Source organism: Sorex fumeus, unplaced genomic scaffold (genome assembly GCF_029834395.1).
Source record: "Sorex fumeus unplaced genomic scaffold, SorFum_2.1 ptg000051l, whole genome shotgun sequence".
Classification (NCBI taxonomy): domain Eukaryota; kingdom Metazoa; phylum Chordata; class Mammalia; order Eulipotyphla; family Soricidae; genus Sorex; species Sorex fumeus.
Window position 1 is genome coordinate 40,987,297 of NW_026606108.1, and position 22,111 is coordinate 41,009,407.

Below are 22,111 nucleotides of genomic sequence, written 5' to 3' on the forward strand. Positions count from 1 at the left end.
GCCACGCCCAAGCCATGCTCCGGCCTCGCTCAGGCCACGCCCTGGTCGCGCTCAGGCCACGCCCAGACTACGCTCAGGCCACGCCCTCTGCGGGCCGCCTCCGCCCCGCGCCGCTCGGACCTTTCGGGACGTGAGCGTCTGGGCTCGGACAGAGGGCTGGCAGCGTGGGTCCTAGGATGCCAGGCCCTGTTCCTTACGCGCGGGGGCCAAATCCTCGGGAAGCTGAGCCAGCCCGTTCAGCCGTCCGCCCCAAACGCGGAGCAGGCCGGGGTTCCCTCTCGAGGAGGCTCCGGAGGATCAGCCACGCCTCCCCGCTCGGGTGCAGGAAGCCAGCTTCCCCCGGCCGCCTGAGAAGCGTTCGGGTTGTCCGCCCGGCCGAGGCCTCGGAGCGCGGGCACGGCGCTAGGCGAGCCGGCTAAGGTCGCGGCGTGACTGCCGGGCCTCCCCCGACTCGGACCCGGACTCGGAGCCGCGCACTCGCCGGGCTGCGGGTGGCGCGGTCACGCGCGCGCGGCTCTCGCTCTCCGCCCCGCACACCTGCGCTCCGCCCCTTGATCCCCGGCCCGCCACGGCGTTGAGGGAGCCCCGGGCGGCTGCGGCGGCGCCCCTCGTCTCCTCCCCTTCCCCGGGGCCGGAGCTGCCCCGAGCCTGCGGCCGTGCCCATCGAGCCCTCCGGCCCTCTCCATCCTTCCCTCCCCCTCCTCGCCGGCCGCGGCCCGGGTACCCGCAGCCGCAGCCCGGAGCCCGGGAGGCAGTGAAGGGGGGAGGGGGAGGAGGCAAGGGATGAGCACCGGGAAGGCGTCGGGGGCCCTGAGCCGCACTAGGACGCCCCTGAAGCCAGAACCCGAGCCGGAGCCGGAGCCGGAACCGAACCACCGGTACCGGGTGGGCCAGGTGGTCGGACGGGAGGAGGGGAGAGCAGGGGTGCGGGAGTCCCGGCAGGGGAGGGGGCTGCCGAGGCCCGGCCCAGGCCGGCGCCCCGGAGCTGCGGACGCTGACTCAGGCGCGTTTCTTTCTCCGGCCGCCTGCGGGTTCCGTCCCACCTCGCGCTGCAGTGTCCTTGGGAGGGACCTGGGCGCAGAACCAGCCGGGAAGAGGGAGAGCTCTGGACGTCGGGGCAGAGGGAGCAGGGTCCTTGGGCAGCCGCCGTCTAGCCTCGCTGGCCCCGACCAGCACCCCTGACTCGGACAGCTCCCCGGTTGGGTAGGGGGTGGCGCGGGATCTCCCGGGTGGGCCAGTTGGGATTTTGAGCACTGCATTCCTCGCCCTCCCCCATCCCTAGCTGCAGCCCCCTAACTCCAGGAGGCGCCCTGGCCCGCGCTCGCCCCCCAGGGCCTCATGTCGGAACCACAGCCTGACCTGGAGCCGCCCCAGCATGGGCTGTACATGCTGTTCCTGCTTGTGCTGGTCTTCTTCCTCATGGGCCTCGTGGGCTTCATGATCTGCCACGTGCTCAAGAAGAAGGGTTACCGCTGCCGCACGTCCCGGGGCTCGGAGCCCGACGACGCCCAGCTCCAACCCTGTGAGTGCACAGCCTCGAAACCTGCCCGTGCCCCTTCTCTCTCGTGCTCCACCTCAGCCTGCCTTCCTGGCCAGCAGACCCAGGCTAAAGCCTGACCAGAGTTCCAGGAGGCCCAATGATGCTTCCTTGAACCCGCAAATGGGCTCTGAAAGCAAGGCTGAAAAAACTGGGCTACAAAGGGCCCATAGGTGGTAATCTTACGTTTCCACATTCTTCCCCATTTTTTTCTGCCCTGCAACAACCCCACCACCACCACCACCAATACGATGAACAACCAGCATGACGGCAATTACGTGTTAAGGGTATATCTAGAACAGTAAGCCACCGAAGCCACCAATATATATCCTCCCAAAGCTGACTCATTTCCCACTTCCTTGCCAACCTCTTTCTTCCCCCAGCTGAGGACGATGACATGAATGAGGACACAGTAGAGAGGATTGTTCGCTGCATCATCCAAAATGAAGGTGGGTATAGACTGGCCTCTGGCTCCCTCTGCCCTCAAGTTCCCTGCTCTGACCGCTACCTCCACTGACTCCCTCTCTTCCTTCTCCCCTCAGCCAATGCTGAGGCCTTGAAGGAGATGCTGGGGGACAGTGAAGGAGAAGGGACAGTGCAGCTGTCCAGGTGAGCTGGAAGCAGGGCCAGCATGACCTAGCTTGCCTCGGAGAGTACCCTCTCCTCCAGCACAAACTTCTCCCAGTCTTGCATGCTCGGGCTGGGGTGGAGGCCAAGGCTGGAAGCCACAGGGGACTATTACAGAGGGATCCAGAGTTGACCCTTCAAACGCTTTCTTCCATCTGAATATCATCTGGCCTGACAACACTGTGCCACTCCTCTGGGTTAAACGTCACCTTTCGTTAAGTGAACAGCCTGGAAGAGAGAACACTGGCCACCCACGTCTTAGTATCAAGTTTATTAAAGGAAAAAAAAAAGGGGGTGGGGCCTGGGCGATGATGGGTGTAGGGATATCTGCGAAAAACAGGAGCAGAAATGGGGATGTCAGCGCCACCCTCTTCCTCCTCCGTGTCCAGCGTGGATGCCACCTCCAGCCTGCAGGACGGTGCCCCCTCCCACCACCACACCGTGCACCTGGGCTCAGCAGCCCCCTGCATCCACTGTAGTCGTAACAAGAGGCCGCCTCTCGTCCGTCAGGGCCGCTCCAAGGACGGGAAGAGCCGGCCGCGGCCGGGGGAGACCACCGTGTTCTCTGTGGGCAGGTAGGGAAGGTGCCCCAGGGACAGGGCAGCCGAGATGGGAGCCTGCTTCTCCTCTTCCGAGCTACCTCAAACAGGATTCCCCAGCAGGAGGGAAGGCAGCACAGCCTGTGGTGCAGCCCTGAGCCCGTGCCCTCCTCCCCCAGGTTCCGGGTGACACACATTGAGAAACGCTCCGGGCTGCACGAACACCGTGATGGCTCCCCCACGGACAGGAGCTGGGGGTCCAGCGGGGGGCAGGAGCCTGGGGGATGCCTGGGGGCCGGGCAACCTGCCATGGAGAGCCTGTCCCCGGAGAGGCCACAGTCCCAGATGCCTGCCAGCCCCCCAGTGCAGAATGGAGGACTTAGGGACAGCGGCCTAGTCCCTGGTGCACTTGAGGGGAACCCTGGACCCCCTACGGAGCCAACCCCAAGGTCCAGAAGGAGGGACCCAAGCCCAGGGCTGGCCAGTCCAGAGGCAGGTAGACAACAGAGCAAAGTGGACGCCTCAGATCAGCAGGTATGAAGCCAGGGGCAGGGCCACAGAGGGCTGTGGTGGGCTCAGCTCTGACTGCCCCCAACTCTGGGGGGCACCTACACGACCCCTCCTTTCTCACAGGTGACCCCTCCTTTCTCGCAGGTGCCCCCACCTCGGGGAGCAGGCGATGTGTGAGGTGAGTCTGCCTGGGCCCCAAGTCCAACCATTGCCCCCTCTACTGCCCCCGCCCTGTTCCCGAGCTAACTAAACGCAGCAGCCGCCAGAGTGCAGGCCTGGCCTTTCCTGCAGACTCCTCAGTCCTGGGGAGTGGGCGTGGGCTCCAGGGAAGGGGGGTGGCGCTCAAGGCCCTGCGCCTACAGGGAAAGCGGGGACACAGCTTGAACAGAAGGCAACCCTGTTCTCCTTCCTCTCCTCCAAGCCTCTTCCTTCAGTGCACTGAGTGATGGGTACCAGCCGGCAGGGCCGGGTGGGTGGGCATGGAGCCCCTCCTCTCCATGGACAGCACTGCCCCCCGGCTGAGGGACCAGCCCTACAACCACCTGGAGATGCACGGTCTCGGGCTGGGGGACGTCTGGAGAAGTCCCCCCATCCTAGCCCCTCCATCACCTCCCCATGCCCTGCCCGCCAACAGGCTGCCTGACCTGCCGCTCTGTCACTCGCTCCATATGCTAAAGGGTGGCAGCTGGGAGCAGGCCCCTGCCTGAGGTGGGCCCCTAAAGCAATAGCACCTTAGCCTCCCCCGCCCCCCGAATCCCACCCCCTCACGGCACAAGAGGCCCAGGCCCTGGCTTGGACTTCCTGCCCTTTATTTACTGTCAATAAATCCGCTCAGACCATTACAGCTGCTTTGCATACTGGCTCCAGATCCTTCTAACAGGCCCACCCTTGTCCTAGGCCCCACGGGTAGTGACCCTGGCCTCTGGAGTGGGCAGTCACGGCCAGGTGGAGACACACAGATGGGCCAGAGCCACCCACACCAGGCTTTGGGGGATGAGTTGGAGCCCCAGGCAGTTCAGGAGTTCAAAGTGTTTCATCACCCTGGAGACGGGGGTGGGAGGGGGTAGTAGACAGAAAGGCACGCAGGAGGAGGACCGAGCGGGAAGAGTGGGTGCCAGACATGGGGAGAGAGGAAGCTACTCCGTAGGTAAGAGTAGAGATGGTGGAGCCCAGCCTTGGGCTGTGTCACTCTGACGTCATGGAGTCAGGGAAGCAGCATCACTGTGGGGGTGGGGGGCACAGATGCCCCCTGAGCTTCAGGTGAGGGAATCCAGGTGGCCAGGATCTGGGGCTTTGGCTGGTGGGGGAGGTGGTGGACGCACCTAGAATACACAGTGCTCAGGTGGCCTCCCTGGGGGGGTGTCCCTGTCATTCCCTCTCCCCACCTCCACCCCAATGATCCCTCTCCAGAGCATCTTCAGGGAAGGGCCCTCACCGGCCTGAGTCGAGGCACCATCGTGTTTAGGGGTTCAGGACAGTCCAGATCTTGATCTGAAAGTGAGAACCACAAGTCAGTCTTCAGACTTTTCTCCATTCACTGCTCTGTGCCCAGCACTGAGAGTGACGCTCTGCAGGTACTTGCTGAATTAACAGGCACCAACTTGGGCCACAAAATCCACTCATTGCTAGGCTGGAGAGGTAGAACTGGACTTAAGGTGCTTGCCTTTCACATAGCCAACCCCCTGTTCAATCCCCAGCGCTGCATGTGGCCCTCCAGAGCATCGCTAGGAGTGATCCTTGAGCACAGGCAGGAGTAAACCCTGAACAATGCTGGGTGTGGCTTAAAGTCCCCCCCTCCCCCCAAAAAAAAAGTCATCCTCCACAACACTTACTGGGCAACTGCTATATAATCAGCCCTGTCCAAGAATCCAGGAATTGGGGGGGGGGGGGGGGGAGAATCCATATCCATTGCTAAGAATCCCAAAATGAAATACAAACAATAAATCAGCTGGTGCCAAATCATTCTAAGTGAATTATGGGTTCTGGAGAAGGTGGGTGCATAAACTGCTCACAGGCAGCCCCTGGGCCAGAGAGGGAGACTCTGAAGAGAATCCCGCTACTGAAGGTCTCGGAAAAACTGACAGTACAGAGCCAGGTATTGGCAGGATTCAGGGGCACCAAGAGCAGAGGGAGCGTATCTGGACAGAAGCTGGCTACCCCTTCACAGAATAACGAGAAGGAAGAGTGCAGACACCCTGCTTGCAAGCCTTCTGGTTGAGCCATCTCTTTAACCCCAAGGACCTTTCTTCTTACCTCAAAAGGCCCCATCAGGTCAGGTGAAACATCCCACCCCAATCTCACATTAGGGGGACTAAGGGATAGTACAAAGGTTAAGCACTTGTCTCTACACCCTGCCAACCTGGGTTCAATCCTTGGCCCTGCATACAGTCCACTGAGCACTGGCAAGGGTAATTCCTGAGCCGTGCTGGGTGTGGCCCCCAAAACCCCGAAATTTAAAAAATAAAATAAAATTTCACCCTAGGAAGCCACAGAGCAGGGTGTGAACGGGGTGCCTGGCGCCAAGTCCGTGTTCTCTCACCCTGCCTCAGTGAGTCTGATGGGAAGGCGTGCAGGGCTCGGCACCCGGAACGACAAAGCTTCCTCCTCTTTCCTGGTTTTTCCCCCTGCAGCGCCCCCAGTACACTCTACTCACCCCCAGGCAGGACAGGTGCAAGGGGCCCATCTGAGGCAGAGGTGGGTGCAGGTGGGGAGAAGCTGGGAGGAGAAGGGGATGGCAGCATCTAGGGATGGGGGAGGGGCACAACATTATTCTTGGTACATGGAAGGTTTCATCAGCTTTGCCTCTCAACCTGTCCTAGATCCCCATCCATCACTCCTTAACGCAGAATGCCCCCAAATGGGGGCTGGAACTGACCCGCATTTCAGCAGCTTGTACCAACAACATTAGTAGGGGCTGTGTGTGTGTCAGCCTGCGGGTATCGATGCTATATGCCAGGCATTCAGCCAGCCTCCACCTGTGCTCAGTCCCGCTGAGGGTGGGATTCTCACAAGTCCTCTGTTGAGGTGAGATGCGGGTTATCTCTCTGGAAAGCATGGAACCACTGGCACCTACCTGCAAAACCCTGGCACCTACCCCTCTGCTGTGTTGGAACAAGAGCCCTGCATTCTAGCAGAGCGCCTCCAGGGGGCGCCTGTGCTCAGGGCCTTGGCCTCAGTAGAGCCCAACCTGAGAAACAATGAGCCCGAGCCCTCAGAGTAGGCACCACTGTGATGATTTTAAAACAAAACAAGCTCAGTAAGGTCAGGTCCCTGCCCCAGGTGACATGACAGAAATCAAAATACAGATCAACCGAGCACTCAAGTAGGGACCACAGAATTCTTAGAAAGATGCCTTGGTTTCCCTCTTTGCACAGCCAAGGAAGAGGGACTAGCCTAAGGCACTAGAGGATGTCAGTCTGGACAGGGAGGGGGTGTAACTCAGGGGTAGAACACCTGTCTTGCCCATTCACTCCCCAGCACACACACACAAAAAAATTATATATATGGGGTCCTACGGGGTGGGAGGGACTCACCTCTTCAGAATCTGAGTGCTCAGGTGGTGCTACGGAGCCCAGCAGCTCCTCCACCAGCAGGGAGGGGAAGACCCCAACACGGCCCCCAAACTCTCCCCTCCAGAAGCCATCGTCCACTCCATCGTGGGTCCGGGGTAGCAGGCGGATGAAAGCCCCCTCGGGGAAGCTCAGCTCCTCCACACTCTGTGCCTTGTAGGTGTACAGGGCGCGGGCCAGGAACACTGCAGAGGTCCGGGGGAGGGGGGTGGGCTGGGACCCCAGGACCATGACACCCACAGCCCCCTCCATCACTGTCACTCTTCACACACGGGACTCCCCCCTCGTTACCTGGGCGCTCTTGCTCTGCGCAGTAGTCACTATGCTGGCTGACCTCAGACAAGGAGACGTCTGGGAAATTGAGATAGCGCTCGGGGACAAAGCCCACCTGTCCATGCCGATTCCGCGCCTGCATAGCAGCCGTGTGAACAGAGAGCAGACCTGCCGCACCAGCCCACAGCTAGGCGTGCCTCCTCCCAGGCTTCCAGCTTGGCCCAGCTGGGTCCGTGCAAAAACAGAGACGGAGCCACTTCCCTCCCGCTGCCCTTCCACCCTGTCAGAGCCTGGGCTCGCACCCACCTTGACCCACTCATCGGCATCTCCCTCCTCGATCACCTCCAGCCACTCGCCCTCCGAGATGCTCAGCTCGTCCTCATTCCCAGCCTAAACCACACAAGGAAGGACTGAGGACCTGGCCGTCCCCCATGCCTGCCCCTCCAAACTTCCCCACAACCACTCACACCTGATAGCCAAACACCACATGTGCAGAGCAGGGAAGGGGCCTGGTGACCAGGGTCGGCGGCGGGGGCTCCTCAAAGAGCTCCCCGGTCTCCTCACATTCCTCAAAGTCGGAGAGTTCAGCATCCTCAGCCTGGGGGGGGTGGGGTCAGCACTCAGGTACCGCTCGTGTCTCCCATGCCTCCATCGTAACCATCCAGAACACCAAGGTTCACCATGCAGCAGGATTGGCACAAGCAGGATAAAACCGACAACAACCCAGAATGGCAGGACTGAGCCCTGCCCATGTGCCACGCACCAAGCTGGGAATCTTATGTCTGTCGTCTCGTTTCATCTCGTTTCATCTCCCTCAAAACCCAGAGTGGTCCTGCATAACGATCAACCTCATCTTGGTTAACTTGGAAACGAGGCTCAGAAAGGTTAACTATCCCACCAGAAGTTGGGGCTGGAGAGAGAGCACAGTAGGTAAGGTGCTTGCTTTGCACACGGCTGGCCGGGGTTCAATCCACACCATCCCGTATAGGCCTCCAAGCATCGCCAGGAGTAATTCCTGAGGACAGAGCCAGGACTAAGGCCTGAGCATCACCAGCTGTGACCAAAGGGGGAAAAACGTCCAGATCACAACTGTAGTGAATGGAGTGACTGCAAATGGAACTGCTTATGCCTCAGCCTCGCAACCACCAAGACTCATAAAACTTGGCTGAGGATGCTCTGTGCTCGAAACTATGCACAGAATTATATTGACATAATTTCACAGAAGCCTCACAATGACTCTCAGAGTTCATTTATAATCCACAGAAGCTCTGGGCTCCAGCGGGCATTTACCCCCTGGCTATGCGTGGGTAGCGGGCATGGGAGCTGACCGTGGGAGAGAGGTCCCTCTGGGACAGGCGGGCTTCACTGAGTCGCCGCTCCTGCTCCATCTCTTCCTGGGCCTGGGTCATGGCAGGCTTCAGCCACCGTTGCACATCCAAGCCGGCACTTTGCAGCAGGGACAGCCGGGCTGCCCCCTTCACCTGGCTCACCTGGCACGGGGCAGAAGGACCCATCAACCGGAGCAGCAGCGGGGCCTGCCTCTGCAGCTAACAGAACTTCCCCCAGTGTATCTACCCAGCTGCCAAAGACACAGGAGAGAGCTTAAGGCACTTGTCTTGCATGTAGCTGGTCCCAGATGGATCCCCGGTACCTTGCATGGTCCCTGATCACTTCCAGGGGTCACTCACAAGCACAAGGCCAGGAATAGCCCCTGAGTACCCCAGGGTGTGGACCCACCACCCTTTCCAGAAGAAAGATGCCACCTCCTGCCTCCCACTCCAGCCCGTCAGACAGCAGAAGCCCAGAGAGGCTGCAGCCGCCCAGGGAAGCTCTCGGCGGCCCAGGGGAGCTCTCAGCGGCCCAGCACCCCTCACCCGCACCCGCCGGATGCTCTCCTTCACTTCCTGCAGCCGCTGCTCTAGGCCCAGAGCCTCCCGCTCTGACGCCTGCTGCTGCCTCTGCTCCAACCGCTGCAACACCTAGGTGGGACGACAGGACAGGGCGGGGTGGGGAGGGGGGAGCGGTGAGGGGTGCAGCTCACGAGGGCCCTGGCCCCATGCTCGCCGCCTACAGGCATTAGGTCATCTACTCTTCCCGATGCAGGGGAAGACTTTCAAAGGGGAAGACTCAGAGAGAGGTAGTCACTACCGCCCTCAGGTTCCAGAACAAGACAGCAAAAGGACAGCGTTCAAACCCACATGGGTGCAGCTCCAAAGGGAGTGTTCTAGAACCTGGAGAGACAGTCAAGCAGGCAAGATGCATGCCTCATGTACAGCCAAGCGGGGTTTAATGCCTGGAACCCCACATGGTCCAGGAGTGATGCTTGAACACAGAACCAGGGGAAGCCCTGAGCACAACTGGGTTGTGGCTCCAGAACCAAAAAATAATCCAAAAACAAAACAACAATGAAAGTGTTCTAATGACTTGTGGTCAACTTGGAACGGCCTCTCCCCTGCTGCCTGTAGCCACACACAGTGCTGACAACTGTGGACCCTCAGCTCCCCTTGCGCACCCCTGCACCCCCACTCACCCGACACCCATGGCTCCGGATCTTATAGTCACGGGCAGCTCGGTTTGTCAAGCGCTGGATCTCTTTCTCTAGGGTGCTGTCCCCTATCATGCCGTCTTCGCTCTTTTCCAGTTCCAGGTCACACACCTGGATGGTGTAGAGTGGGGGAGGGCAGGGGAGGCGTGAGAAGGGCTCAATGCTGCTCCTGCATGTCTCCGTTCCCTTGGGGTCCCACCTTTTTAAAAATTATTAATTTTTTTTCATTGAATCACTGTGAGATACAGTTAGAGGGCTGTTCGTGATTGGATTTCAGTCATACAATGTTCCAACACCCATCCCTCCACCTGTGTCCATTTCCCACCACCAATGTCCCCAGTTTCCCTCCCTCTTGCCCCCCCCCAACAACCTGTCTCTGTCACTGTCACTGTCCTCCCGTTGTTCATCGATTTGCTCGAGTGCGCCCAGTAACATTGTGAGATTTGTTACTGTGTTTTGGCGTATCAAATACATCACGGGTAGCTTGCCAGGCTTTGCCGTGCGGGTGAGATACTCTCAGTAGCTTGCCGGGCTCGCTGAGAGAGGCAGAGGAATCGAACTAGGGTCGGCCATGTCAGCTCCATGCAAGGCAAATGCCCTGCCCACTGTGCTATCGCTCTAGCCCAAACTGTGTTTATGGCAAGTTATTTCTCTGTCTCCACCCCCAGGAACAAGAACCAAGGGGTGGGGTACAGGCACGCCTATGCATCACTGCAGACACATCCAGGTGGGGTGAAAAGCACAGGGCCAGGAAGGCAGGGGAAGGCAGAAGGGAGGTTGCTGACGTGTGAAGCCTGAGTTCCCGAACCCTCTCTCTGTGGCTTCTGAACTGCTATGGTAACACCAGGACAAGGAGAAGGAGAGAAGTGCCTAGGGCACAGCGGCCTTGCCCCTGCTCGGGTTCCAAAGGCTCGGGCTCACCTGATCTGTCCCTGCAGGCTGAAACTGCTGAGGCAGAGGGCGGGAGAAGGCTCCCGGCTCCTGGAGAAAGCGCAGCAGCTCATGCTCCCAGCTTATCTGTGGGGAGGGGAGGGCAAAGGTGGGATTCACCGGTCCCCTCACCCTCTAGGGAGGAAGAGGACAGGGTAAGAAGGCCAGGGTGAGGGCGGACAGTGCTGAAAGGGCTGGAGCGCACACTCTGCATGTGGGAGCCCCGGGTCCAATCACCAGCCCATGGTCCCCTAGGTTGCACCTAGAGTGACCCTGAAGCAGTGAGTTGGGAAATGCTCTGGAGCACTGTCAGGAGTGGCCCCCAAAACTGAAACTTAAGAAGATGAGAGGTAGGACAGACATCAGTGGGTTGGTCTGTGTGGAGAGAGGACAGAGGATCTCTAGGGAACTCTTCTGGGGCACAGCCCTCACCTGAGCAATGGCCTGGCCCCCACTACGCGCATGCTCCAAGGCCCCCTCTGCAGCTTCCAGCTCAATGTGGCTCAGTAAGGTCAGAGGATCCTTCAAGCGGTCCAACAGCTCTCTAAACAGGTCCTGGAGAGAAGGCCAGAAGCTCACACCACCCTCCCCGCCGGGGCATGGGTGGGTGATGGGCAGGAGTGTGGAAAACAGCGGTCGAGTCAGACACTAGTACAGTTTCAGGCAACAGGCCCCCATGCATACACAGCACTTAACTGTTTAAAAGCATTTTCACATTCATTCTCTTGAGACCCATTAGTCTCAAAAAGTCTGCAGAGCAGAGGTTACTGCTGATCAGAAAACTGGGGTTCAGAAGGGTTAAGTGTCCCGCAGCCTGTCAGCCAGAAGCAGAAGCAGAACCAGCAGTGGACGGGGGCCGGAGTGATAGTACAGCAGTAGGGCGTTTGCCTTGCACACCACCAATTGGGGTTCAATCCCAGCATCCCATACGGCCCCTTGAGTGCTGAGCCAGGAGCAAGGCCTGAACACTGCCAGGTTTGACCCCTCACAACAACAACAACAAAAGAACCAGAAACAGAACCTTAGGAGGAATCTTCCGTGTCATCCAGCAGGCCGGACCAGGCTCCCAGCCCTGCACAGTCTGATGGAGCTGGGAAGCACAGGAAGCTCCCTACACTGCCCCCCATCCACACCCCACCCCTAGGCCAGGGCATCTGGGCCGGAACTGGCCTTGAGCAGGGCTGGCAGCTCCTCCTGGTAGTAATGGTCCAGGTGGGCACCAGTGGCCTCCACGTTGAGTAGGTACTCATTGCGGGCCTCTCGCAGCTGCTGGGAGTACTGGGTCGACTGGGCTGACAGCTAGGAGAGGAACAGAGGTGTTAACAGGGAGCCCCAAACCCTTGGGGGTGCGCTCAGGTAAAGGTAACCCAGAGCCAGCGTAGGTGGGTTCTCAGACTCGGGGCTTGATGCTAAAATTTTCCCAGAATTCCTACTCAAAACCCTCAAGGGGTGTCTTCATGCATTCAAAGTATAACCACAACTGCCCTCCTCACAGTCTACCAGGCGCAGTGCGAGCTGGCCCCCACTGCTGCTCTGGTGTCCTTGCAGGGCTTGTCCCCTTGCTCAGGGTGTGCGCGCCACAATGGCCTTCTTCCTTTCTCCAGAGTCTGCAGAGTGATTCCTGTCACAGAGCCTCCATGCTCTATGAAATGTCCTTGGCCTAGATCTCTGCAAGGCGATGCCTCTGTGACACTCGGACCATATATTCAGAGAGGCTTTCCCGCTAAATAACATCCCCACTACCCCTTATCAGACCACCTGGCTTTAATCTGAGGGTTTCCTTTAATCTGAGGGTTTACTGTATCTCCCCAAGCAGGCTGTGAGAGTAGCAACTCCTTCCTTGTACCCTCAGTACTTAAAACAGTGCCTGGTACCTAAACGTCCTCAAAAGATGCATGCGGTCAACCCAGGTTCGATCTCTGGCATGCCATATGGTCCCCCAAGCACTGCCAGGGGTAATTCTGAGAGCAGAGCCAAGAGTAACCCCGAAGCAGTGCTGGGTGTGGCCAAAAAACCAACAAAAAAACATATATTAGTGAATAAAAAAAAAACAATGTTGCTGCCTTTGTTTTATGAATGAAGAAACTGAGGCTCAGGGAGATCAAATTAACCAGGGTCACCCACCTGAAAGTGATGGGAGCCTGACTCAAGCCAGTGTCTCAGACTTACACCCCTGGGTTCCAAACCACTGGACTACTCTGCCCGCCTCTTCCCGGCCCCCACACCTTGGTGCTGAGTTTCTGGAGGCTGGACCTTGTGTGGAAGAGTCCGTGGTCGCTGCGCATCAGCCTGTATGGAAAAGGTGTGAGGTCAGGTCCCACTGTACCTAACACTTTCTCTCCACCCCTCACCCTGGCTTCCTAGCAACTCATCACCCCACCTGGTGTGGACATCAGCCGCTTTTTCCTGGGCCACAGCCCAGAGGCGTTCCCGCTGCCCATACAGCTTCCGGCTCCGGCTCAGCTCCCGGACAGACTGCAGCACCTCAGTCTGGGCCCTCTGGAGCGTGTCCACTCCCTAGGAGCAGGGACACACACACAGACTGACCCAGAGCACCTGGAACCCCCTCAGGCCTTTCCTTCACCCCCACCCCCACCCTGAGCCATACCTTCCTCAGGACTTGCTCCCTGGCACTTCGCCCTGCCAGGTCACGGTATCTGTCCGACACCTGCAGCCGGGCGAGGCCCCCAGCAAGGGTGGCATCCAGCAGGCAGCGCCAGGCACCAAACACCGTCCTGCCTCTCCCCAGAGAAAGGCAGTGTTGAGGAGGGGAGCCCTGGGAAGCCGGCGCCCCCACCCCCAGCCCAACCTCAGAGAGACAGAGCGCCTTCCCATCCCCCCTGGCGTCTGGGAGCCCATCAATCGATCAGCCCATTAGCTTAGCCACAAGCATCGCTCCTGCCCTCTGCCCCCCACCAGTGTCCTTGTGGGGTCAGCTCCTTAGCTGCTGTGTCAGCTCTACCTGCAGCTCACGAGCTGGCCTGAACTCCTCACCCCTGCTCAGCCTCCTGATCCCTCCTCGGGGTGGGGGTGGCGCTCACCTGGTGTCCACCTCCCCGCTCCGGTGCACTTCTCTCTTCAGAAATGGTCCTGCCAATTTCTGGAGGGCCTAGTGAAAATCATGACATACCAAGTGACTCTTTTGGAAGGCGGGGGAGGATGGTCACACTTGGCAGTGGTCAGGAGCTACTCGGGGTGCTTACTGCACAGGGCACCATGCAGTGCAGAGGACTGAACCCAGGCGTCCAGCATGCAAAGCCTCTGATCAGCACACCTGAGCAACCTCTCCAGGCCAGAGCAGATTCCCTTTCAAAGACTATTCCCCACTGGGAGAACCCAGGATCAGAGTAGAGCACCGCCATCCACTGAAGCCAGCCTCTGTGCTAGGGGCCTTACGTGCGTTAAATTATTCTATTCTTACATTAACCCCAGATGAAGTTACCACTAGCACTCCCCTTCTATAGAGAAATCAACTGAAGTCAGAAAAGGTTAAGGAGCTTGTCCAAAACATACAGCTTAATTAGCACGGGGGCTTGACACAGATCTGCCAGACGAAAGGCATCTGTTCTTGCCTAGACACATGTTTAGAAAGATGCTACTGGTAGTGCAGTAGGAAAAGAGAAGATCAGAAGAAAAGAGTCCATACCTGCCCATACTCCCGTTCAATGGCTGCCCTCTGCTTGCTGTAGGATCTGTGGAAATTGGGAGTGGGGAGAGGGTGGGAGGGGCGAGTTAGTTCTCCCTCCAGCCTCTCCTTAGCCTGGACAGGAGGAAGAGAGATGCCAGGGTGAGGATAGAGTGAGACAGAGGGAGTCATTCACTGAGTTCACCTCCGGCAGCTGCAACCCTGAACAAACTCTCCACCTCGTCACTCACGGTCTCAGCAGGATTCCCCCCCTCCACCCCATCCCCAGAACCATCTGCGGGCTTGGAAGTGAGGACTGATGGGGAGCTGGGTACAGGATCCACCTGCCGACCAACAGGTCTGCTAAACGGAGGGGGGATTCTGCCCTAAGCTTGACTGTGGGGGTACAGGAAGTGGTTGTGGAGTCAAGGTGGGGGGGAGGGTCCCTGAGAGTCTATGCGAGTTCAGGAGGGTTACCTGCTTTCCAGATCTGGAGAGGCAGACCTAGGATGGGGACCTTGAAGGGGCAGGCTGGAGCGCTCCGCAACCCCCACCCCTTACCTGGCCCGGATGTATCACGTTGGAGAACAGGGGAAAGGCAACAGCGAAGTTGGTAGCTTCCGTGGGGGAGGAGAGGGCTACCTGATATCTTCCAAGAGATCGGCCTCCTTCTGCTGCCGAGTCTGGAGGACGCTCAACTGCTCCAGGAAACGAAGCTTCACCTCCTGGACCGGCTTCACCTGCACGGGTCAGAAGATGAAGACCCTGGCGCCGAGATCTGAAAAACACTCGGCGCAGGGAGCGGTAGGGGGCGGAGCCGGGGAGGGGCTAAGCTGTTTCCTCGGTAACGTCGGGACTGGGTCCCGACCCCTCTCATTTCTCGTCTCCCGCACCACGGGTCCAGTGTCCCTCTTGGTCCCCACCAGTCCCCCTAACCGTCCAGGAGTCCCCATTCCCCACGCCAAGCTCACTTTTCTGGGCGGCGGCTGCATCTCCGCTCTGGCCGGGGAAAGCGACTGGACTCCGGAACTCGAGGAAGCCACGCCCACTCCGAGGACCCGCCCACGGACAGGCCCCGCCCCCACGCCCCGACCGGTCCCGCCCACGCCCGGGCGGGCTCCGCGCAGCGCAGCCGAGCGCTGGGAGGGAGCCGAGCCCTAGAACCTGCCTCGCTACCCTGAATCCCCTGGAGGGTCTGGGCCGCCGGCTGGACGCGGCGTCCGCTGGGCGGTAGGGGATAGTCAAAGACGCCTGGGTTCTATTTCTAGGGGAGCTGTTGACTCAGCCCGTAATTATCGCTTATCGTTCATTTACATATGCAGATCGCCAGTAGTTGTGCGAATGATGGGGAGGACCTCAATCTGAGACCAGGGAAACTGAGTCATTGGATGCCTGAGCGAAGATGTGTCTGACGAAGAGAAACAGGGCTGGTCCCAGACCGTTTCCCAATTCCCACTCAACTGGAAAAGCCAGCGTAAGTGGGAGTGTGGGACGCCTGGAGCCAGGAAGAAGCCAGTTGGATGGGGAGACAGGTACATCCTTGCCAATGGAAACTCAGTGCTACCTGAGAGAGAACGTGAACTGGGAGGCTAAGAGCTCAGGGGACTATGTAGTACCAATATAGCACCCTGAGCATTACCAGTTGTGGCTCAGTCTGGTGGCCGGGAAAGCCCCTGACACCTTCAGGGTTTGCCCCTGAGGCTCTGCACCCCAGGACCCACCAGCACCATGTTATCTGCCTGCGTAATCCCCTTGACCTGCGCTCCCTTACCCAACCCCATCACCTCACCCGATTTGAAAAAAGCAATGATCTGTGGCCCAAAACTCCAGCTTCATGTTTCTGATAGCCCACTGACACCTCTCTGTGCATGTCTAATGGATGCCTCAAACTTTTCCAGCTCCTCATCCTTTCTCTGTCACTTCCCCCAGCTAACATGTAATACCACGCGGCATCCTAAAGAAAGTCAGAGATCCAGAAATAATGCGGCCTTTTTCCTGCCCCCACATTCCATCTATCAGCAAATCCTTTAGGTCCACCTTCTAAAAACTATTTTCTTATTGATCCTCCTCCTTCAATTTCCAAAACCACCAACCTAATCTAAACACACATTATCGGTCTTCTGGTCTATTCTCTGGTCACCTTGCTTCCACTCTTCCCTTCTCCTGAACAAGTCATTACGCATAAAACAGCCCAAGTGATCAATATTTTTTAAAAATAAAATAAAGGGCTAGAGAGATAATACCGTGGGTAAGGTGCTTGCCTTGCACCCAACAAACCAACCAACCCCAGTACTGCCTATGGTCCTCAAGCCCCGCCAGGAATGATCGCTGAGCACAGATTCAGCAGTAAGCTCTGAGCACTGCTATGTGTGCACCCCACAAAAAAGAGAAAGAAAATAAGTGGGTCCTATATTGGTACTACATAGTCCCCTGAGCTCTTAGCCAAGTATTGTGTGACCCCTCAAAAATTGAAAAAATAAGCAGAGGGGCTGGAGAGATAGCACAGCGGGTAGGGCTTTTGCCTTGCACGCGGCTGACCCGGGTTCGATTCCCAGCATCCCATATCGTCCCCTGAGCACCGCCAGGAGTAACTCCTGAGTGCAGAGCCAGGAGTAACCCCTGTGCATCACCAGGTGTGACCCAAAAAGAAAAAAGAAAAAAAAAGCAGATAAATAAAATAAGGTTTCATCAATTTTTTCTTAAAATTTCTGCTGGCAGGGGCCGGAGCAATAGTACAGAAGGTAGGGCATTTGCCTTGTACGCAACTAACCCAGGCTCAATCCCCTGCATCCCATCCCTTAAGCACCGCCAGGAGTGATCCCTGAATGCAGAGCCAGGAGCAAACCCCTGAGCATCGCGGAATGCGACCCCCCCCCCAAATTTTTCTGTTGGGCTGAAGATGATAAGGGGTTAAGGTGCTTGTCTTGCACACAGCTGACCCCATTCAATCATGGACACTGCATATGGTCCCCTGAGCACTCCCAGGAATGATCCCTGAGCATTACCAGTTGTGGCTCAAAAAACAAACAACAAAGACTCCTCAGTTATGGAAGATTAGTACCAGAGGTAAGGCGCCTGGCTTGCACAGGACAAATACTCATTCAGTTCCCACCTGATATGCTCTCCTGAGCATGGTCAGGGTCACTTATGAGCACAGAGCCAGAAATAGCCTGTGAGCATCATAGGTACGACCAGTTGATCATACTGTAACAGCCACTCTCAGCTCCTTGGCCATGTCCCAGCAGGGGAGTCCTTTCCCACCCCAGAGTCTTCATACTGCTGCTCCCCACAACCCACCTCTGTTTTTTCCCTCTCTAGGAGCTCCCCTCAGCATTCAAGTGTCTAGTTCTCACAGGTGAGGTTTTTTTGTTGCTGTAATTTGGGTCACACCCAGAGATGCTCAGGAGTTACTCCTGGCTCTGCACTCAAGAATCACTCCTGGAGGTGCTCAGGGCACCCTATGGGATGCTGGGGATTGAACTCAGGTTGGCCACACGCAAAGGCAGGCTCCTGATCCACTGTATTATCTGTCTATCCTGTGTCACGGGGTTCAGCTTTTCAATTTTCAGCCTCCTGTTCCCTTCCCCAACTGAAGGCCACCCCCACAGAGCACTACGCAGCATATCACTATGGTTTAGGTTTTCCACAGCACTGCCTTTGTGTAGCTCATGTTTTCTGTTCTCCAACTATAGTAGATGCACCATAGAAACAGGGACCCCAACCACTCTCTTCAAAAGCATCCCCAGCACCCGGCACCAAACAGGGGCTCAATAGCTATCTGCTGAATGAACAGACGGAAATGAACAAGAGAACAGCAGTCTGTGATTCCAAGGTTTATTAACAGTGACGTGTCCTTTTTTAGCTCCTCTTTGCCCCAACTTCCAACCCCAGCTGACCTAGGTCCTCTAGAGCTTCAATGTTGTCCTCAAAGGAGGTGGAGTAAGGTAGATTTGAAGATCATTCAGCAACTGGACCTTCAAATATTTTTCTTGAGTTGAGGGGTGCTGTGGTTTGGACCCTACCTGGCAATGCTCAAAGGACCATTTGATGCCAGGGACCAAACCAGTGTCCACTGCATACAAGACAAGCTCCTCAACCCCTGGATTACATCTCCAGCCCAACTGCTTCCCTGTAATGCAGTAAAACATCCCCTCCCCCCTCCTTTTTTTTTTTTAGAATCACACCTGGCCGTTCTCAGGGCTTACTCCTGGCTCTGTGCTCAGGGATCACTCATTGCAGGGCTCAGGGGAACCATAGGGGTGCCAGGAATTAAGCCTAGGTCAGCTGTATGCAAGGCAAGTGCCCTGCCTGCTGTCCTATGTCTCCAGCCCCTAAAACCCCATCTCTGACAGAACCCTTTCGGGTCAGACATATAAAGCACGGCTCATCCTCGTGGGGAAAAGAAGTAGGACTTGGAGCTCTGAGCCAGGGTTTGGCATTCACTGTTCTTCTTGCCCACTACCGCAGAGTACTGTTAAGTGAGCTGAGGCCCAGAGAGGCTGTGACCTGCCCTTCTCCAGACAGAATCCAGCCCTGGGAGCCCTCAGTCCTGTACAGGCCCCTGCCACAGCCCCACACTGGACCCTGTGGTCTCCCAGCCAGAGAGAGGCAGCTCCCGGAAGTCGTGTCAGGCATGGTGGGTTACCTACCCCCTCAGACCGGCAGTCCCAGATCAGGTGAGGGGCTGGCTGGAGGGGGCGCTGGAGGTGCAGGGAGGCTGAGCAAGAAAGCCCCCTTTCTGTGTTGCAAGGCAATGAGGGCTGGGGGGCTCAGGGCTGGAGGGCTGAGGGCTGGGGGGCTGGGGGCTGGGGGGCTGGGAGGGGCTGCCCAGGGGCTCTCCCTTCCTGAGGATGAGGTTGTTGAGCTCCTGGAGCAGCTGCTCCTCCAGGGACCCCTGCGCCTGGGGGCTTCTCTTTGAAGGGGGGCTCAAAGGGGGCTCGGGGGGCTGCTCTTCCAGGCCCAGGTCGCCTGCCTTGGAGAGCAGTGACTGATCAAAGGACCTCTGCTTGGCAGAGGGGGCCTCGGAGTCGGCTGTCCGCTCTGGCATGGCGAAGGAGGTGGAGGTTTCCTCGGTTAGCTCGGAGAAGGCCCCCACTTCCTCGTACACTGGCTCCTCATACACAGGCTCCTCCAGCTCCTCCTGCTCCTCCACAGACCCCTGCGATGACTTCATGGGCTGCGAGGGAACAGGGCAGCAGAAGGGCCAACATTAGCGTAGCGAACGCAGAGACCAAGTGCTTCCTCTGAGCCAGGTCTGGAACAATATTCCGCCCACATTGATGCCACAGAGCTGTTCCACTCCAGGTGGGTGACCTGAGGCACGCAGAGCCCAGGGGCACTGGCCAGAATCACACCCTGAGGGAACAGAGCACTGGGCTTCTCCCCACTGTCTATTCCCCCCAAATCAAGTTCCTTTACTTCTGTTTCTCACATCCGATGACCACTTCCCCCAGCCCCACTGTATCCCACCATCACCCCTTTCTACACGCAACACCCTCCCTCCCCTCGTTCATATACAGCCCCGCGACAATCCTGAAGTTCGTCAAAACTGAAATTCCAGCAGGAGCACACCAGATTACATGGAAAGTCGTACAGACAGCAACTAAACTCAACAAACAAAAAGTGACACCAAAGGCTTAATGGGCAACAAAGAGCTTAGAAATTCTTAGACAAGCACTTAACAACCAACCCCTGGTGAAATATAACAATTTTCACATATTTTCTTTTCCTGAAGTATTGTTACTTCCTTTAGCCATTCAGTTGCCACAAGCAATATAAACTAAGCTGCCGTGTGCCAGCTAAGATGGCAGGCTTGGAAGGTGGTTTGGAAAATGGGGAGAGTGATGGAGGAAAGGTCATTTTGGTGGTGGGATTGGCGTTCGAACATTCTTATGGACAGCTTTGTAAACCACAGTGTTTAAATATAGCATCTAATTGGGGCTGGAGGGATAGGAGGGCAGGTAGGGCGTTTGCCTTGCATGTGCCCAACCCATATTCAATCCTGGGCCTCCCATATGGCACCCTGAGCACTGCCAGGACTAATTCCTGAGTGCAGAGCCAGAAGCAACCTAGGAGCAGCTGGGTGTTGCCCAAAAATTAAAAAAAATAAATAAAACAAAGTATCTTATTTATAAAATAAAAAGATGACACCTGAGTTGGGACAGATCGCGGGGGTGCACAGTACTCACAAAGAACATGGACAGGGTCCTCCGGTTGTGAAGTCGCCGCTGAGGGGGACAGGAGGGACAGGGTGGACAGACACAGAGACATGGTGAGATCTGGCACTGTGACGTGGCTGGGGGGTGGGGGGGTGGGAGGCTCAGAGCAGACAGAAAGGGTCCCTGGGCAGGCGGGCACCCCACTCCCTCCTACAGTGTAGCAAGGACACAGGCTGGGTGGGCCGGAGGAGCCTCACCAGGGTCTGGTTGGCCGAGAGGAGGGTAGCACCGCAGTCGTCCCCGCGGATGGGCAGCAAGGGCATGGTGCCAAACTTCTGCCGGGCCAGGTCAGAGGCGGAGCGGCGGCGCAGGACCACTGGCTGCTGGTCATCATGCTGGTAGAAGATGAAGGGTGTGTACAGGGGTGCCTGGGGGAGCGGCACCCACAGATCCCATCCTTAGCCTTCTCCTTCCTCTCACCTGGGTTTTGAGGATGCTGGTGGTCCAGTCCCACATCTCATCCTCATCAGTGCAGGCCAGGTAGCTGGGGGGCAGGAGGGGCAGAGGACGATCAGCACAAGGGGAGACAAGAGGACAGGAGGAAGAAGGGGGGGAGAGGAGGGGGCAGAAGGACAGGAGGAGGAAGGGGAGGGGGGAGGGGCCAGGCTGTGCCGACTCACAGGTGCATCTTGTCCAGTAGCAGCGTGAAGCCCCACCTAGGAGGCAAAGGAAGACAGTGATGGGGAGCAGTAAAGGCCCGGGAGGTGGGGGGAGCTCCGAGCCGGGTGGGGGATCAAACTCACGGCGTGGGAGGCTTTAACTTCTTGCGGATGCCCAAGTACACCTTGGCCCCGTCCAAAGGCCACTCCCGTTCCGGTTTAGAGCTCTGAGAACAGAAGCAGATGAGAGGGGAGAGAAGGGGCACCGGTCTGGCGTTACAGGAGTGTCAGGCGCCCCATGAGGGGGTGATGCGGCCGTGGCTCCTCCCCCAGGGCACCTGTACCCCCTTCGCAGGGGAGCGGGGTGGGGGGGAGGTGGGCGCTCACCTTCTTCTCCTTCAGAAGCAGCAGGCAGCGGTCCCGCAGCAGGAAGAATCTCTCCTGGAAGCGGTTTCCTAGCAAGCGGGGCGGCTCCTCCCGGCACCGCAACAGCCCCACCCGCGGGCTCTCCCGCCGCATACCTGGGCACAAGGGGGCAGTGCTGAGCCTCGAGGTCTGAGGGGGCCGGCCGGGGCTATGGGCTCAGGAGGGGAGGCTCACCCGTGAAGAGGCAGCCGGCCTGCGCCAGGGAGACTTTCTTCAGGAGCAAGGAAGCCGAGCCAGGCTCTGGGAGCTGGCACCATTGCAGAGCCTGCTCCAGGACCCTCTCTTTGGGGTGCAGCGGCCGCTCTGTGGGGCGAGAGAGCTGGCCATCAACCAGGATCTCCATCAGCTCAACGCCTGCCATTCACTGATTCATTCCTGCATCCGTTCACTCATCGTCCACTCAGCCACATTTTTTTTGGTTTTGTTTTGGGGTCATACCCAGCTGTGCTCAGGTCTTCCTTCTGGCTCTGCATTCAGGGGTCAATCCTGGCAGGGCGTGGGGATCCATACAGGGTGCCAGGGATCGAAGCCAGGTAAGCCACATGCAAGGCAAGCACCGTTTCCACTGTTCTATTTCTCTACCCTTAGACATTTATTTTAGCATTGACTAGGAAGGAGCATGAGATGGTTCTGGGTAGATTTGGTATAAGTACTTTGCTATAGGCATTTTCACCAAGTAACTAAGTGGTCATTCGTCATTTTTTTCCATGAAA

At 57.7% G+C, this 22,111-nt stretch overlaps 3 protein-coding genes across 4 annotated transcripts in view; 1 reads left to right on the forward strand and 2 right to left on the reverse strand.

Annotated features, from left to right (window-relative positions):
• The first annotated feature begins 74 nt into the window (after window positions 1-74).
• RELL2 (RELT like 2) lies at window positions 75-3,432 on the forward strand. 2 transcript variants are annotated; one of them, XM_056124404.1, is made up of 7 exons: window positions 75-885; window positions 1,283-1,522; window positions 1,921-1,986; window positions 2,080-2,146; window positions 2,554-2,739; window positions 2,883-3,237; window positions 3,358-3,432. In XM_056124404.1, exons 2-7 carry the CDS (start codon window positions 1,339-1,341, stop codon window positions 3,388-3,390), a joined length of 891 nt encoding a protein of 296 aa, XP_055980379.1. In that variant the 5' UTR covers window positions 75-885; window positions 1,283-1,338; the 3' UTR covers window positions 3,391-3,432. The 2 variants fall into 2 exon arrangements, with proteins under 2 accessions (XP_055980379.1, XP_055980380.1); XM_056124405.1 differs by having other exon boundaries at window positions 75-878.
• An 887-nt stretch (window positions 3,433-4,319) lies between these two features.
• Window positions 4,320-15,189, reverse strand: FCHSD1 (FCH and double SH3 domains 1). Its single transcript, XM_056124620.1, has 20 exons — window positions 15,127-15,189; window positions 14,798-14,895; window positions 14,177-14,222; window positions 13,572-13,639; window positions 13,139-13,265; window positions 12,911-13,047; window positions 12,756-12,819; window positions 11,701-11,829; window positions 10,963-11,085; window positions 10,522-10,617; window positions 9,586-9,711; window positions 8,930-9,034; window positions 8,384-8,545; window positions 7,525-7,653; window positions 7,362-7,445; window positions 7,074-7,191; window positions 6,747-6,967; window positions 5,867-5,954; window positions 4,649-4,704; window positions 4,320-4,535 (listed from the first exon to the last, which is right to left on the reverse strand). Exons 1-20 carry the CDS (start codon window positions 15,145-15,147, stop codon window positions 4,470-4,472), a joined length of 2,064 nt encoding a protein of 687 aa, XP_055980595.1. The 5' UTR covers window positions 15,148-15,189; the 3' UTR covers window positions 4,320-4,469.
• Window positions 15,190-17,975: 2,786 nt separating this feature from the next.
• The window catches only part of ARAP3 (ArfGAP with RhoGAP domain, ankyrin repeat and PH domain 3), a 29,987-nt gene continuing 25,851 nt past the window's right edge, over window positions 17,976-22,111 (reverse strand). The window contains exons 26-33 of the mRNA XM_056124349.1: window positions 21,573-21,701; window positions 21,360-21,493; window positions 21,117-21,199; window positions 20,994-21,029; window positions 20,794-20,857; window positions 20,571-20,708; window positions 20,344-20,382; window positions 17,976-19,331 (exon numbers count right to left, since the gene is read on the reverse strand). Of these exons, the coding sequence (XP_055980324.1) occupies window positions 18,828-19,331; window positions 20,344-20,382; window positions 20,571-20,708; window positions 20,794-20,857; window positions 20,994-21,029; window positions 21,117-21,199; window positions 21,360-21,493; window positions 21,573-21,701 (1,127 nt within the window). The 3' untranslated portion in view covers window positions 17,976-18,827. The remainder of the gene's footprint in view (window positions 19,332-20,343; window positions 20,383-20,570; window positions 20,709-20,793; window positions 20,858-20,993; window positions 21,030-21,116; window positions 21,200-21,359; window positions 21,494-21,572; window positions 21,702-22,111) is intronic.

Bases quoted from the DNA above. Each gene is read 5' to 3' on its own strand.
- RELL2 (XM_056124404.1), top strand. From the start codon at position 1,339: ATGTCGGAACCACAGCCTGACCTGGAGCCGCCCCAGCATGGGCTGTAC. The intron at 2,740-2,882 runs GTAGGGAAGGTG...CTCCTCCCCCAG, and splicing joins ACCGTGTTCTCTGTGGGCAG to GTTCCGGGTGACACACATTG. The intron at 3,238-3,357 runs GTATGAAGCCAG...CCTTTCTCGCAG, and splicing joins TGGACGCCTCAGATCAGCAG to GTGCCCCCACCTCGGGGAGC.
- FCHSD1 (XM_056124620.1), bottom strand. From the start codon at position 15,147: ATGCAGCCGCCGCCCAGAAAA. The intron at 11,830-12,755 runs GTGTGGGGGCCG...TTCCTCTCCTAG, and splicing joins TCCAGAAACTCAGCACCAAG to CTGTCAGCCCAGTCGACCCA. The intron at 7,654-8,383 runs GTCAGCTCCCAT...CACCCCCCCCAG, and splicing joins AGAGGGACCTCTCTCCCACG to GCTGAGGATGCTGAACTCTC.